The sequence below is a fragment of the Leiobunum rupestre genome, chromosome 4 (assembly GCF_980474605.1).
Source record: "Leiobunum rupestre chromosome 4, qqLeiRupe1.1.hap1, whole genome shotgun sequence".
NCBI lineage: Eukaryota > Metazoa > Arthropoda > Arachnida > Opiliones > Sclerosomatidae > Leiobunum > Leiobunum rupestre.
In genome coordinates, this window is record NC_143387.1 from 58,297,035 (window position 1) to 58,313,668 (window position 16,634).

The 16,634-nt window shown below is 35.0% G+C and overlaps 2 protein-coding genes across 2 annotated transcripts; one reads left to right on the top strand and one right to left on the bottom strand.

Annotated features, from left to right (window-relative positions):
• The first annotated feature begins 1,117 nt into the window (after positions 1-1,117).
• Positions 1,118-4,652, top strand: LOC149948474 (ATPase family gene 2 protein homolog A). The gene is made up of 13 exons (XM_090173504.1): positions 1,118-1,552; positions 1,635-1,964; positions 2,023-2,487; positions 2,556-2,694; positions 2,781-2,837; positions 2,898-3,150; positions 3,212-3,329; positions 3,401-3,522; positions 3,586-3,795; positions 3,850-3,983; positions 4,038-4,164; positions 4,230-4,394; positions 4,459-4,652. Exons 1-13 carry the CDS (start codon positions 1,333-1,335, stop codon positions 4,642-4,644), a joined length of 2,526 nt encoding a protein of 841 aa, XP_090029630.1. The 5' UTR covers positions 1,118-1,332; the 3' UTR covers positions 4,645-4,652.
• A 7-nt stretch (positions 4,653-4,659) lies between these two features.
• Oseg6 (intraflagellar transport protein Oseg6) lies at positions 4,660-10,805 on the bottom strand. Its single transcript, XM_090173503.1, has 27 exons — positions 10,658-10,805; positions 10,510-10,601; positions 10,383-10,448; positions 10,098-10,322; positions 9,818-10,028; positions 9,642-9,754; positions 9,497-9,578; positions 9,040-9,131; positions 8,738-8,978; positions 8,564-8,678; positions 8,402-8,508; positions 8,204-8,326; positions 7,979-8,128; positions 7,603-7,917; positions 7,510-7,547; positions 7,073-7,453; positions 6,956-7,010; positions 6,824-6,894; positions 6,594-6,752; positions 6,310-6,540; positions 6,007-6,241; positions 5,580-5,948; positions 5,437-5,518; positions 5,222-5,372; positions 5,037-5,160; positions 4,907-4,983; positions 4,660-4,849 (listed from the first exon to the last, which is right to left on the bottom strand). Exons 1-27 carry the CDS (start codon positions 10,661-10,663, stop codon positions 4,738-4,740), a joined length of 4,023 nt encoding a protein of 1,340 aa, XP_090029629.1. The 5' UTR covers positions 10,664-10,805; the 3' UTR covers positions 4,660-4,737.
• Between the last annotated feature and the right edge of the window lie 5,829 nt (positions 10,806-16,634).

A 16,634-nucleotide genomic window follows, 5' to 3' on the forward strand; every position in this document is an offset into this window, starting at 1 on the left:
TTCATTTGGGCTCGTGCCGCCGAATTTTATTTTTTATTTTATCAATTAAGTGTAATATTCCGCCGATCTATCGGAAACCAGATAGTTTGGCTTAGGCGGAAGTCTCGCGTGTTTTAGACACTAGGGGGCTCTGTGCTGATAAAACATCTGGATTGCGCAATAGCTATGAAGATCAGTTCCGTTGTAAATCTCGTTAATTGTCATACTTACTGTTATTATGTTACTTATGATATGGCCTATTGAATCTTTCCATTATTTCCGTTAATTATAGTCCTTTTTTCATCATTTATTTGAAATCAACACGCTTTCTCCTATTCACTTCCGCAAGAGAGCTTTACAACGAAAACAAACTTCACCATTGAGTTGAGAATAATAATTAGCATTTCCGTACCCAAAAAACTACTATTCGAAGTTATGGGATTTCGAAGTTATGGGAATCCGATGTTATGGGAATTCTAAGTTATGGGAATACGAAGTTATGGGAATTCAAAGTTATGGGAATTCAAAGTTATGGGAATTCGAAGTTATGGGAATTCGAAGTTATGGGAATTCGAAGTTATGGGAATTTTCTATTCGGGGTTTTGGTTCGAAGATATGAGAATTCTACGTAATGGGAATTAGGAGTTATGGGAATTCGGAGAAATGGGAATTCGGCGATATGGGAATTTATGGGAATTTTGTATTCGGAGTTGTGATTTTCGAAATTATGAGTCGTTCCCCTCTGATTTGCTTTGCCGGAAGTTTCTAGTTCAACCAACACACGCGGCCTTTAATATCAATCCTTCCATTCCTGGGGCTTTATATTCTTTGGGCCATGCTCCTAGGTAATATCAGAGATCCTGGCAGTTATAGAGATGCGAAACTCCGCCGAAAACCTGACAAAAAAAATGCAAGCATCAGCGCCGCCCTTCGGCCGGAAGGAAGCGCCCGTTTCAAGCCGAGAGACGCAAAAATTGTAAACAACGGTAACAATCCTAGGATCTCTGCGATTACTCCCCACGTACAGGCGTCGCTGCGACCGGCAAAAATTTGAAAAAAACTGGTTTGCTTAGGGTATAGGGAGTTTCGCATCTCTATAACTGCCAGGATCTCTGGTAATTTTTTTGAATTTCATTTTGCATCAGGACTCAATCATGCTTTCATGCTATTGGTTTTTAAGTTTAGAACCAGCTATAGATTGGTTATTTCTTAAATTATTTTAGTCATATTTATTTATACAAAGGGCTCCAGCCACAGAGTGGGCTTCTCTTGGAGCATCGAGGGAACAGTGAATGAGTAATAAACCGAACATTTGAAAAAAAATAAAGGAGATATTACATTTTTTTTAAGAAAATGTCCCCTAGTCCAAGATCAAAACTTAAACAAGAAAAGTGCGATTGGTTTCAGTGTTTGAAATGTCAGTTAATTGTAAGTTACAAAGACTTGGTTATTCACAATGAAACTTGTGAAGAAATTAGATTAGGCTTACAAACGGGCCAAAATTTCGAATGGAAACATGGCTTTATACAGAATCACGTCCTCTTTGCATTACATAGTGATATAACCATAAAAGGTAAGACACGTTTTTTGAGTGCTACCTTGTTACTATCATAAATTATAAATTTTTATTAAGTTGAACAATTTTGGAATGGTAGGCGATATTTTTCAAGATGTACCTGTTCAACTACGCAAATCACTTGTTCTAATCCATCCAATTGCAATGAAATTTTGCAAAATTGGGATAGGTGACTATGTTTTAGTAAACTGCGTGGATTTTGAATTCTTGGGTATAGCCTGGCCATCTCAAACAGTAAACCCTGGCTCTGTGTATATTATTAATATTATCCCATCTAAAACCAAAAACATTGTTGTATTGCAAAAATACATTGGACATGTGTTAGATGCCATAGAACTAACTATTAATGTTAATGGTGATATTGGTACACAAGAAAGTGCTCTTTGCCAACAATTTATGTTGCAGAATAGTAAGTGATCCTATTTTTATACCACATACCAAGCATTTTACCAATGGTAAATTTTTAGGCCATTTATGCATCAAACCTGGTTCAAAGTTGAATTGCAATTATTTTGGGAATCAAATTGATTGCGTTATATTAACTGTTTTTGATGCAATCAAAATTCACGAGACGTGTGATATCAGTACCAATACCCTTGTGACTATGATGCGTAACTTAGCAATATCAAATGTGTATCAACGCAAAGCAGATGAAAAAGAAATTACGGAAAGCCCTAAAAGCATTCATGATCCTTTAAGAAACTTTTCTGCTGTGCAACCCTTAAATATATTGGAACACAATTCAACTGAATGTAGTTTTTATTTTACCATTACTTTGGATACAAAAATTAAACTTCATCAGAAACACAAAGATGTTGGAAAAGTTAAAAGAATATGTTTTAGTTCCATAGGTGGATTATATAAAGAATTAAAACTTTTCCAAAGTCAAATTGACTTATTTTTCTGTAATGCTAAAAAAGTGGCTGCATTTGGTAAGATCTTCCTTTTTTTGTGAGGATTAAACTGATGTATTAATTTCGCCGAGTTTCTCAATTTTTAGGTATAAATGCCCCACGAGGTATAATATTATTTGGTGCCTCAGGTACAGGAAAAACTATGATTCTCAAATCTTATGTTAATGAACTCGATGATAATCGTATTAATTTTATGTGGTTAAAGCTTGCTGAACTATACAGCCAGTACGTGTTAGTTTTCTATGATAGTTTCATAAAAAATTTTTGGTGCATTTTGTTTTTTAACATTTGAAATGTGGTATGTCATTCAGATTTTATGGAGAATCTGAACAAAAGCTAAAAGAGTTTATTGATAATACACTTAGAAAGTAAGAGTATGTATACTAGTAACCAGAAAGCATTACCTTATTTTGAACTTTTGGCAATAGAGTTCCATGTATATTAATTATTGAGGACATAGACATCATTTGTTCTAAGGGAAAAACTCATTCTTCAGATGCGGATAAAAGAATTATTTCAGTTCTTTTACAGCAAATTGATTATCTGCGCTCCATTGATGCAAAAGTTTTAGTTTTATGCACTACAAGTAAACTAGATGATTTAGATTTAGCTTTGAGGCAACCTGGAAGAATAGACAAGGAAATAGAGATACCAATACCAGAGGTTAAAGGACGTATTGATGTAAGATAAATATCCCTTAACAGCCAAGCAATCTTATGCTATATAATGGATACAATTTCAGATTCTAACAAAGCAATTGCTAGATATTCCTCATTGCCTCTCTGATGAAGATATTAAAAGCATTGCCGAAAATTTGCACGGTTATACTGGTGCTGATATTGCCAGTCTGATACAAGAAGGTAGATAAAATTTAACAACAAATGGAAATTTTAAATTTGATCCTATTAATAAAAAGCTTTAAAATTTTAAGCTGCTAGAATTGCTACAAATAAAAGTGTTGCTACTTTAAAAATAGAAAAGAAACACTTGATTGAAGGAACCCATAAAATTAGGCCAACTGCTATGAGGGAAGTGGCAATTGAAGTACCAAAAGTTAGTATCCAGTTAAGAGTAAATAGACCTATTCAGTATGAGTATAGCTCAATTTGTTTAAAGGTTCTATGGAGTGATATAGGTGGAATGGAAAACGTTAAACATAGGTTAAGACAAGCGATAGAATGGCCACTTAAACATCCTGAATCATTCAAACGGCTTGGTGTAAAACCACCCAGAGGTCTACTTATGTATGGCCCACCAGGGTGTTCAAAAACTATGATTGCAAAGGCTTTAGCCACTGAAAGTAGTCTGAACTTTTTTGCCATTAAAGTAAGTTGCTACATTGTCATCAGTATGCTGAGGGTTGATGCAATAATTTTCTAGGGTCCAGAATTGTTTAATAAATGGGTTGGAGAGTCGGAAAGAGCTGTTAGAGAACTGTTTCGAAAATCCAAAGCAGCAGCACCGTCAATTGTATTTTTTGATGAGATTGACGCGTTAGCTGGAGAACGTGGAAGGTTAGATTCTTTTCATAGTCTAGTTTAGTATAATTTAATGTTTCTTCTCTGTAGTTCGAGTGGTGGATCTAACGTGGGTGACAGAGTTTTAGCCCAATTACTAACTGAAATTGATGGAATTGAATGTCTAGAAGGTGTTACTGTTATTGCTGCTACAAATAGACCAGATATGATTGACAAAGTATTAACTAGCAAAGTTAAAATGTTTAATAGAATACAATACCTGATTATTAAAAAATGTACTAGGCATTGCTAAGACCAGGCAGATTGGATAGTATTGTCTATGTACCCTTACCAGATGATGAAACCCGAAAACAAATATTTGAAATTCAGTTTACTAAAATGCCAATAGCCCCTGATGTTAAAATAGAAAGTTTGGTAAAATCCACTGATGGCTATTCAGGAGCTGAAGTAATTTTTTCATCAAACTTATTTGATAATTACAAAATTATAATACCATAATTGTATATTTTAGCTTGTTGCCTTGTGCCAAGAAGCTGGACTTGCAGCGTTAACGCATAATTTAGATTCTCAAGAAATTAATCATACGCATTTTGAAAAAGCCTTAGCTTACATTAAACCACGTACATCTAAAGAAACTCTGCAGTTTTATCAGGAATATTATAATAAAAATAATGTAGAAGTCAATAAATTAAATTAAGAATTGCATGATTTTTATTTTTCAACATACTATACCTTGCCACAGTGCTTCTAACTAATGTAAGCACATTTTTAACATGGACAAATTTCATATTTAATCTTCTCCCTCTGGGTATAAATAAGATTTCAAATTTGTGATTGTAACAAGCTGCTCAGATAGAACCTTATCAGAACACATGGGGCAGGATATTTCAGATTGCAAAAGTCTAAAGGTTTCTATTGTTATTAAATGTCCAGGTTTAATTGAAGGTATATCAACTTACGCATTAAACTCTGAGGCAATGGCTGGAAAATCGCAGCTTGGACAAGCTGTCATTCCATCTTTTAAAATATGCCAACCCTAAACAAAATCAGTTTAGTTTCAATTTCTTCCCAAATCTTAATTCTGCTTACAGTTACTATACAGAATGGAATATTGTTGCGGCACTCTGAACAGGATAGCTCAGTTTGTGGTAGCATATTATTGCAATAAGGGCAGGGTGTAGTCTCTTCTTCCTGCTCAGCTTTTTGTGGTTTTCTGAAGTACAAATTTTATTCACCAAAGTTGTTGCTTGGAACAATTTTTAACTCAATTATACCTAACAATTCCTTCAATTTTTTTCTTGTATTTGAGATCTATCTGGTTTCTGTATTCTGGTCTCATTAGCATTGCTGCGTAGCTAAATGCTGATTTTTTTAAACCTGCTTTTTGACATTCAATGACTGTTGATGTTAAGATTGGGACAATGTCTATAAAAGTATTAAACTGCTTTGGTTTCTTTTGACATGGTTCCAAACAATAAAATAGACTTACGTGATGGAAACTTGCTGATATTGTTTGCTATTCTAATTAGCATGCGAGCACCTTTCAGATCGTCTCCCCTTCGAACATGGATCTAAATTTATATAAGTAAATTAGTAACTGAAAAGTTTGGAGAAGAAACTTAAGGAAATTACCTTAACGAGAATGTAACTGTGGAGTATCATGAGATTTGCATACATTTCAGATGGAATTTTAATCTTTTGCTTTTGTAACTCCTTGTACATACTAAAAAGGACATCATGAGCATTTCTGTAGTTTCCAGCATTTTGCTCCTCCCGGGCTATTATAATTGCGGTTTTTGCTGCATCTCGATAATGCTTAAGAGCCATATACAAACGAAAGAGGTACTTGAAATCTTTTGGAACCCCATCAGTCTCTCCCATAAGATATTCTATGACTTGTCGAGTCAATTGGTCATCTTGGGCCTGCCCAACAGCCTCTATCGCCAGTTGCATGGCTTGTCCATCATCACTTCCCATGGATCGAATCAAATACTTTACAGCCTAAAATGTATTGGGTTCATAATTTTAACTATCACTCATAACGTTTTCCAACCCTTACTTTTTTGTACTGCCCACAACGATAGAAGAATTTACCAGCTTTTAGATAATTTTTCTCATTCTCATAAAACAGTGCTATACTTTGCAAATCTTCTTTATTTGCATCATCCCCAATAGCTTCTGCGTAAATGTCCATTTTACCTGTTGATTGTGCAAGTTGAAATGCTTCGTTGTTACATTTTGATATGACCAAGAACTGTATAGCTGAAGTCATATCATTTAGTCGTTGAAAAAATCTAATACGTATAAAATTAACGTTTTAATTATTATTGTAAAATTTTATTACTGGAATAAATGTTGCTACCTAGCCACCATTTTTGCTCCTTCAACAGATTTAGTCTCTTTAACTAACTTCACTGCATCTTCGGGAGTATTGAGGTGATCTAACTGAATTCTTATAACACTCTCGTAGTCTCTCGCTACTAAATAAGCTTTAGCAGCATCACTATAGAACCCCTCTGTTTCTCTAGCTTTGGCGTACTGAGAATGAATCTTCGCTGATGTAATATTTGGTAACAAGTCACCCACCTTCTTCCTACAAAATATTTTTTTAATTGTTTTATACATTTTATTTAGGTAGTTTCTAACCAGTTTTTGAGTTTGATGAGCAATGCAGCTGCTTTATCAAAATAGGAACCATTTTCATACAAAATTGCAGATTCTGCGTATTGTTTCATATTTTCCAATATCTCGGCACATTCCTTTTTCAGAATTTTGTTATCAGTTTCCATTGCAATTTGAACACCCCTGTTTTTTTTAATATGTAATTAAATATTGCTAAACCTATTGTACTTTTTATGAACTAAAGTCAATTTTACTTTCTGATGTTGCTGCATCGTATGGACATACGTGCAATTCCAGATAGACAAGCCTTATTCTGATCTTCATTCTTACCAATAATCAAAATTTAATTCCATTTTGTGTATTGAATATTAACCTATGACCTATACCTTTTGATTTGTCACACCCTTTTCATAGTGATTGAGAGCATTGACATAATCCCCCCTATTATATTTATGGTGTAATTAAAGGCAATTTTTAAGATTTTTTGCTAATACAAAACTTACACAAACTCTAATTGCTGAGCATATTCTCTGGAAATGTATGGAACTTGATCAGGGTCCAATTTTTTGGCCAATTGCAATGCTTGATCCCAGTGCAATAGGTCCCGTCTCATTTCCAAGGCTGCAACTGGATTACTAGATGAGAGATAAAGATCTTGCGCGATATTAAATTGACCATTAAACATGGCTAAGTGTCCAGCAAGTAATTGACGATCTTCGATGGCTTTTATGTTCTGCAAAGACCACACCATTCCAACATCTCCGATATGTTGAAATATTCTGATGGCTAGTTCAATATCTAAGTTGTATATTGTACATTTTCCAAAGCTTTCCCAATCTTCTTTCTTATTTAAAAGTTGGCAAATGGTCCAAGCTTCTCTAAATCTAATAGGATTCATGTTTTTAATCATTTATTTTTACTTCAAAAAAGCTTAACTTACCGATGAATTTTTAATGTCTTGTCCAATGCTTCCCTAAGCTAAAGTATTTAATATTTTAAGGTTTGGACTGCGTGAGAGTAAAAATTATAATACCTCTACTGGTGTAAAATCTTTAACTTTTTCGCCTAGTTGGTGAGTTGAAAGCATCAGAGTTGATGTTTTACCTCCAGGTGTTTGTGAAGTTAATTCGCCGTTATATAAAACCAATGGCCTGTGGCCCAAAGTTAATTTAGTAGTTCCAGCTAGTTCAACTTTAGGACCTTCAATTGTTTCACGAGCATGTACAAAAGTATATATTTGAGTATCATCGTATAGTATAAACACATCTTTATCTAGAGGCCAAACATCCCATAGACATCCTTTGACTATCTTGGGTAGGTCTGGTATCTCGGTCAAGTGATCATTAACCTAAATGATCGGATAACTTATTGGTATTTGTAGTTGGTCACTATATTCACAACAGGCATACGGGATTATAAATAAATCCTTCTTGTTTTTCATCGACAATAAACACTCTTGTTCCTGAGGGATCAGTGCTTAATTTTTGAATACCAGTTGGATGTCGATATTCATTTACAAGTTGCCAGTCTTCCAGTAGGAAAAATTGAATTGATCCATTCTTTTTGTAAGGAAATATAAGAATATGTCTTATTCCAGATAATAAAGCCTGTATTATTATTAAATTATTTCTTACAGATGTTCCGTAAATTAGGAAATCAGTTGTCATGTCGTGGCACTTTATTTTGACATTACTGTAATCCCCTTCAGGAAAAAGGCAAGATTCTCGTTCTTCCGAGTCCGTATAATCACCTTCAATCTAGAATAGCCAAAGGTTTTTTGATGGAAAACATTACCAATCCAGATTCAAAGATTATGTCATAAATTTGTTTACCATATGCAACTGTATTTTTCCTTCAAAAAGAGCAGCTGCATAATCCCCATTCATTTTTAAACATTGTACTGTTCCCAAATACTCACGATCTCGAAGTGGCATTGCCCCTAAATATTCACAATCAATTAAATATAAAACCTATTATTTTTAAAGATATCATACCTTTATTTCCTAAAGCATAAAACCAAGCTCTGTTATTCATACCAACAGCTAAATGATATAGACCCAAAGCGACAAAGCTTGGTTCAATATCAACACGAAATACTGTTGAGGAATCCTTAAGAAGTACAGTTAAACAATTATCCTGTATGCTTACTATGAATGGACATTTCTTACTTGTTCTAAGACATTCGCAACACTGACTTCTAATAAAGAGGTTAACATTGCATATTTTGGACCAAAACTATCCCCTAAGATGGGAAGTTTTGTCAGATAGACATAAACGGCACCACTTCCGCCAGCTACAGCTAGAAGTTGGCCATCCTCGGTCCATTCTAGCCACTCTAATTCTTGTTCTTCTTCTACAGCAATTATTGACTGAACTTCTTGTAAGTCGTTTAAATCATACATTTTAATTCTACAGGAATTGTTTAATGCTTATTTTTTTTTGAGTTGTTTAATGCAATTATTGCTCTTACGTGTTGTCTCCGCAAGAAGCTACTTTATTTTGCTGTAAACATACTGACATATGACTTAGATGATCGCGGTGACAACGTATTTGAGAGACTTCCTAAAAAACATTGATTAACGTAAGCTTTATAGTTTAAAATAACACGAATAATAGTTTGCTTTAATAATTATGCGAAAGCCATAAATTTCACAGAGGCAGTTGCAAAGTATTTGCCTAATAAAGCTATTTTTGTTAGAGTTAAAAGGGAGTATTAGACCAATGTTTTCTCTCCTTCTAAGTGCCAGAAAGGGATAGATTATTTTTATTCATGCTTCATTCAGAACGTTAGTTATATTAATCTAGGCTTTTGGCATGTTTTAGTTAATTCATCGAAAAAATAAACGATAGATTGCCCAACCAACAAAAAGCCATATTTATTGAAAAACCAAAGCAAAAGGAGTTATTGCATTAGAAATGAAATTTACTTGGCCAATGTCTTTCATATCAGTTGATATGGTAACAAAATATCCATTGGAAAAGCCCAATAATATGTTACAGTCTCCGAACCTAAATTATTTTATAAAAAGGGTTTGTAATATTTTATACTTCTTTATGTATAATTTTAAATACCACTTATAATCAACGATACTTCCATATCTATCTTGAAAGGCTAAGACTATTGGGTTTTCAGGATCATAAATATTCAATAGAAACAAGGTTTTCTTGTTCAGAACTAAGCTAACCTAAATACCATCAAATTTAATGAAATCAATCAGCCTAAAATTAGCAAAAATTTTAAAATTTACCATATTTTCACCAGAGCCCTTATCTTCCTGTTTCATTGTGGCAAATTGAACCAATGATGGATCTGATTTCAGTGAAGCTTGGCACACTGTATCCCCATCTTGATTACTTACAGTTAACATTTTATCCTCTCCTACTAGTGCTAAATAATTCTGATGGCTCCAGGCCCCAAAAGAAATCCGTCTACTATGTTTCCCAAGTACTGGCACTTTTCTAAAGGAAAAAAAACATTAATTATAAAAATATTGAGTTTAAATTAACTCTGAAACAGTTTTTAAAAACCTTGATGTGCGATGATTGTATATAAGTAAATTTCCCTTAGCAGTCCCTATAGCTAATACTGGCCCGGTATTTGACCAAAGTAACAAGGATAGGACATCCCTCAATCCGGTATCCACTTGCGTAATTCTTTGACTGTTTGAATCCCATATAATAAGTACAGGTGATCGATCATTTATAATGCCCATTATATCACCATCCTTATCCCATGACATCCCTACACACATTCTATGGAGTAAATTTGTAAGAAACGTCCTGAGACAACCAGGTACAGATATATAACAATACCCTGAAAGACTGATTTGATCACGTTTTTCTCCATGTCGATCATAAATATTAACGCTTTGATCATATCTATAAGGTGTTTTATATTAAAAATACTTATAAGAACTCATTTAATTTGTATTTATCGCACCCAGTTGTAACCAAATAATTTCCATTTGATAGTTGCCATGTAAAAAATACTGGCCCGCTTCCATGTGTTCGCTCCGGAATGCTAAAAACTCGCTGAAAAAAATAATTTTTAAATATTTTCAATCTATAATTTACATGGTTAATATTACCTTCATTCTACCAGGCTATGTAACTGTCATTTTGTTTGTTGGTAAACACTAAACACGCGGTTAATTTTGTTATTGTGAAAACCATAAACATAGGAACTAAACTTATACCTAGACAAACTGCTGGATCTACGAGCTCCGGAGTCCGGCGCTTCGTTACGCGTGATATGGACAAAATTACGTGGCGCCGCCTACGGAGTCTACACGCGGCTGGGTGACATTCAGAACCCCAACTTTCCATAAGACCAACACCACAAAACACCAACTACTCATAATTACAACTGCCCATAACTGTTGGTGTAAGGAGTAGCTGGGTTGTGAGTAGTTGGCGACGGCGTTGTGGTCTCCTCATAACACCAACTCAATTCCGAGATAAAACGGCAGTTGGCGTTGTGAGATGCTCATAATCCCAATTCGATTCCCAGATACAGCGGCAGTTGGTGTTGTGGGATGCTCATAGCCCCAAGTTCCCAACTCAATTCCGAAGGTCCCAACAGCTAAAACTTCTCCGTGGCTGAGGTAATACCTACTACCTAGGAAGATAAAAATGGATACGCAATATTATATCAAAGATAATATAACTACGTACCCTAGATTCGAAATTACGGCGTTTCTCGATAACGCGTTTTCTCGTGAGGCTTTTACTGAGTTCGTGCCGGAAGTCGGAAAAATCGGGCTTCATATTAAAAGGGCCACATATTTATAATTAAGAGGCCCCATATTTGAATTTATGAATTTTCTTTATCTCTAGAAATTCGTTTTATTGCCAAGAAAAATTTTTCTAGAAAAAATCAATTTGTTTACTCAATAAACAGATAGATTCGGGAGGAAGGGAGCGGAAATTGGGAGAAAGTTGAATGGACAATAGAAAGAAAAGAAAGGGAATTTAGGGAAATACCCCGGGCGTGCACGTGTCCCCTCCAGGTCGGATACAAGGTCATAGGGGGTCCAGTAAACGCGACGAGAGCCGCACCATGAAAACGACCTTGCTCTTCTCGCTTCCTGGAAAATTTATAAGGGGTCACTCCATGGTTGTAAGGGTCACAAAATTCTTAGGGGCCACAAAATAATTCGCCCACCTGTGAAAAAACCTTAGCGCCGCTACTGACCGCAAGTCAAAAACAACGGCGCAATTTTCACTAAAACTTTACGTTTTAACTAGATGTCGGTAGCCCTGCCAGCTCCATGGAGGCAGTTTTTTCCCAAGTTCTATGGAGCTACGCTTCGTGGCCGTGTCGCGCATATCTCTTCAACGGTTAGGGCTAGAAGAGTCAATGCCATCTAGTTCGAGTGTACATATCTCGCCATTGATAGCCTTTCATAAATTTTTGAAATCGAAGCCCAAGAAGTTGGGCATTTGCCCAATAGTTGATTTTATAAAATCAGTAGCGGCGCTAAGGGTGGGCTGAAGTGGGCTTTAGCCCCCCTGCATTTCTGAGAGGGGCCACATATTTATATTAAAAGGGCCACATATTTATATTTAAGAGGCCACATATTTGAATTTCTTTATGTTTTTATTGCCAAGTAAAGTTTTTCGGGGGGAAAAATCTTTAAAAATCAATTCCTTTACTCAAAAAGATAGTAGACCATAAACAGATAGATTCGGGAGGCGAAGGGAGCGGAAATGGAGATAAAATTTAATGAACAATTGAAAGAAAAGAAAGGGGCTTGAGGGAATTTCGGGAAATACCCCAGCGGGCATGCACGTCAATGCTCGCAATCCGACGCTCGGATACAAGCTCAGAAAGGGGTCCAGTAAACGCGACGATAGCCACAACAATAAAACGACCTTGCTCTTCTCGCTTCCTGGAAAATTCTGCGGTTTTTCGATTTCACCACTTTTGCGAAATATGGTCAATGCCAGGCTCGACCGCTAAGCTGCTTTGTTTTTAACATTTCTTTCCATTTCGTCTTGAGCTCCAGAACGAGTCAGGTCTATTTTGAAAGTCTTCCTCGAATTTTAAGTCTTTAGTCTTTCTGTTCTATTATTTTGGCAAGAGCGGACTTCTACCTCCTCGAGGTTTAAAGAAGCCCTAATGCGCTTGTTTCAAATATAAACACTTAGCTAAATGACTAGTTGATAGTTTGATTTTATTTCAAATTATTTCAACAGCCTTTTAAAGGCTAATTAACTATTAATAGTTAATTTTTCCAAAAAGCATTTTTCAGGGCTAGCTAACTATTAGTAGATATATATTTTGAAAGTCTTTCTCGAATTATAAGTAGTTTAGTCTTTTCTGTTCTAATATTTTAGCAAGAGCGGACTTCTACCTCCTCGAGGTTTAAAGAAGCCCTAATGCGCTTGTTTAAAATAGAAACACTTAGCTAAATGACTAGTTGATAGTTCGATTTTATTTCAAATTAGTTCAACAGCCTTTTAAAGGCTAATTAACTATTAATAGTTAATTTTTCCAAAAAGCATTTTTCAGGGCTAGCTAACTATTAGTAGATATATATTTTCCAAACCGCCTTTACTAAGATAAATATTCCTCGAGAATTAGAAGGATTTCAGAGATATATTTTAGATACTTATATCCGGTAAATTTAACTATTTAAGTATTGACAAATTAAAAAAATTGTAGAAATGAGTGGGAGAAAATTTCCGTCCGGAAGCCAAAGTCGCAAAAAACGAAAAGCCAGTCAAGAATTTTTAAATTCTCAAAAAGGGGCTCTAAATAAGTACTTCAAAACATCAATTCCAGTCTTAGAACAAACTCAATTAAATGCAATTGCGAACAAACTTGACTTACCAACCACTACTGAATCTTTAAAAAATCAACTTTCCCACTACGAAAACAAATCGCTAGAATCCGAACCAAAACAAAATAGTACTGACAATAAAATAAGCTTATTGAAGGACGCTATAGGGGTTCATGTTGAAAGTAATCTTTCAACTAATAAATCGAACGATGTTATAAATAAACATTCTATGTTGCAAACGAGTCAAAATGTTTTCCATAAAGTTGTAGAAGGCATTGAAGAATCAGTTATTGATAATATCTTAATAGGAGCTCCTAGTGAAAGTGAATCAAACAATTCAAATGACATTGCACTTTCATTTGTCGCTTCCAGGAATTCCCGAGAACTCCATGAGAATAGCAGTATCGTGCACCATTTAACTCCTGCTCTATCTGATTTAAATGCAACTCAAATTATTCCTGACATTAGTATCGACATGGATTCTCCACTCGCTCAACCAAGGCTCTTATCATTTCCCCAAACGATTATTAGGGGTCAAAAACGAAGTTTCAATAGTATTTATTATGTAAAATATCCCTTTTTGGAATATTCTGTAGAAAATGACATGGTATACTGTTTTTGCTGCCGTCATTTTCCAAGCAGTGGTAAAAAAACATATTTCACAACTGGTTTTAAAAATTGGAAAAATATGAATGAGAAATTTCACGAACATTTTACTTCCGAGAAATCGACCCACCAATTAGCGGAAACGAAGTACATACATTTTTTACAGTCTAAGAAACGAGGAGCTATAACTTCACAGATAAATAAGCAACACCGTTTAGATACTATTCGAAACAGAGAAGTTTTATCCGCCCATGTGCAAATTGTTTTAACATGCGCTCAACAGGATATCGCGTTAAGAGGGCATCGAGAGAACGACGATCAGCAAAATCGTGGAAATTTCATTGAAATCCTAGAATTGTTAAAGCGCATTTCACCTGACTTAAAGAAAAAAGTAGATAGCATGCCCAATGTAGCAAAATATACCCACGGATCAATACAAAACGAGCTTATTAACACTAGTGGTGCACTTGTTCAAAGAATGATTATTCAGGATATTAATGATTCGGGTGGTTTTTACGCAATAATTGCTGACGAAACTAGGGAAAAAGGCGGTGTAGAACAACTAAGTGTTTGTGTTCGATTTACCACCACTAAGGGAGAGGTTCTTGAAAGGTTTTTGTCTTTTGTTGATTTACATAAATTTGACGCTGAATCTTTATCTTCCGCGATTATTAATATTCTTTTATCAAATGGGTTAAAAAGATTAAACTGTGTAGCGCAAACATATGACGGAGCGAGTGTAATGAGTGGAAGTAAGTCGGGAGTGAACATTAGGATTAAGGATGCTGTCGGTGGGATGTGTCCATATGTGCACTGTTACGCCCATCGCCTAAATTTAGTTTTGGTGGATACCTGTAAGAATGTACCAATAATTCGTGAAAAACTTGGTTTGTTACAGGCAATTTATACATTTCAAAGTAATTCGTCACTTCGAAGTGAGTATTTTCAAGAGGCCCAAAAAGAGCTTGAATACGATGTAATATTAAAATTACCCCAGAGTAGTGACACTAGATGGTCCAGTAAAAAAAATTTATACATTTTTTTAGAACTAGATATAATGCTGTAGTTTTAGCTTTAGAAAACTTAATTGAAAGTGGCAAATCTGAGGAAGCAGCCGAATGTAGAGGGTACCATTCCCAGCTTCAAAATTTCAGCATTTTATTAATGGTCGTAGCATTAGATGAGATTTTAGGCGTAACAAATGTGTTGTCTGAATATTTGCAAAATCCAAAAGTAGTTATAACTCAAGCCGTAGCAATTTGCGGTGCCACAGTAAAAAAGTTAGAAACAGACCGAAATTCTGAAAGATTCGATCAAATTTGGGATGTTGCGAAACAATTAGCTCTCTCAGCCTCAATTCCAGTACCAGAAAAGAATAGTTCCGTCAAAGTACCCATGAAAAGAAAAATTATTCAAAACAAAAGGTTAAAAGGTACCATAATAACGGGTACTATAGGAAGTCGGGAAACGGAGTTCAAAACTATTGGCGACCAACTTAAAGCAACTTATTTTCAAATTTTAGATAGATTCGTATTAGAAATGAAAAAAAGATTGTTAGAAAATTGTTCTATTTACGAAGAACTTTGCGCATCAGACCCAAATTCGAGCGAGTTTTTGAACGTTGAAAAAATTACTGCGTTTTGTCAAAACTACAAAAGATTTAATTTTGAAATGGAGTCTCTGAAAAATCAGGTCAACGTTGCTAAAATGTTATTTAGTACCAAAAGCGGTGAAAACATAAACACAGAAAGTTTGCAAACGCAGCTTGAAACCAATGAATATCTTAAACCTCAAAATTTGCAAAATGTTTCCGATTGCTATGAATATTTATTGACATACGAGCAGGCATTCCCAGATCTCGTAAAATATTTCCAAATTGTATTATGCATACCTGTTGCTAATACTATTTCAGAGCGTAGTTTTAGTACACTTAATAGACTCGAATCATTTTTAAGAACAACAATGTCTGAAAATCGATTAACAAATTTAGCCTTGCTCTCTATAGATAGAGATTTATCTAATAGGTTAAGATACATACCTTTGTTGGTTGTTGACGAGTTTAGTAAAAAAAAGAGAAGAGTGCAATTTATACTTTGAGTTAAATATTGGAGGGCAAGCCACAGCTGCCACCAAATTATAAGGGGTAACTAAAATGGTAAGGGCCACAAAATTCTTAGGGGCCACAAAATATTTAGCCCACCCGTGAAAAAACCTTAGCGCCGCTACTGTATAAAATGTCTTTACACTTGCCCAACTTGTTGAAATGTTGCCCTGGAATAGTTCAGCCAATGCCTAAGAATGAGTTCATAAACTCTTTAGTGGGAGAGAAAACGGATCCACAGCTGAAGCGGGGAGGCAACAATTCAACAAGATGGCCAAGGTTATTTTATAAAAAGAACTATTTACCGTTTTCGGTAGTTTGGCTTTGTGTGGTAGATATTTTGTTAAAAATTAAGTCCGGTAACGTTAAAATAATATTTTTGGTGAGATTAGGATTCAACGGAACTATCCCTTCGGTTATATCAGTAAATATTAAAGTTAAGTATGGTTTTCGGGGTAATTTAAGGGACCCCAATTTTCGTGGTTTTATATTTCCGTCTGAAAGTCGACATAACGTTCCTTAATTTAAGTCCGATTTTCATGAAAGTTATATTTTTGAATAGCTGTCGTTTCG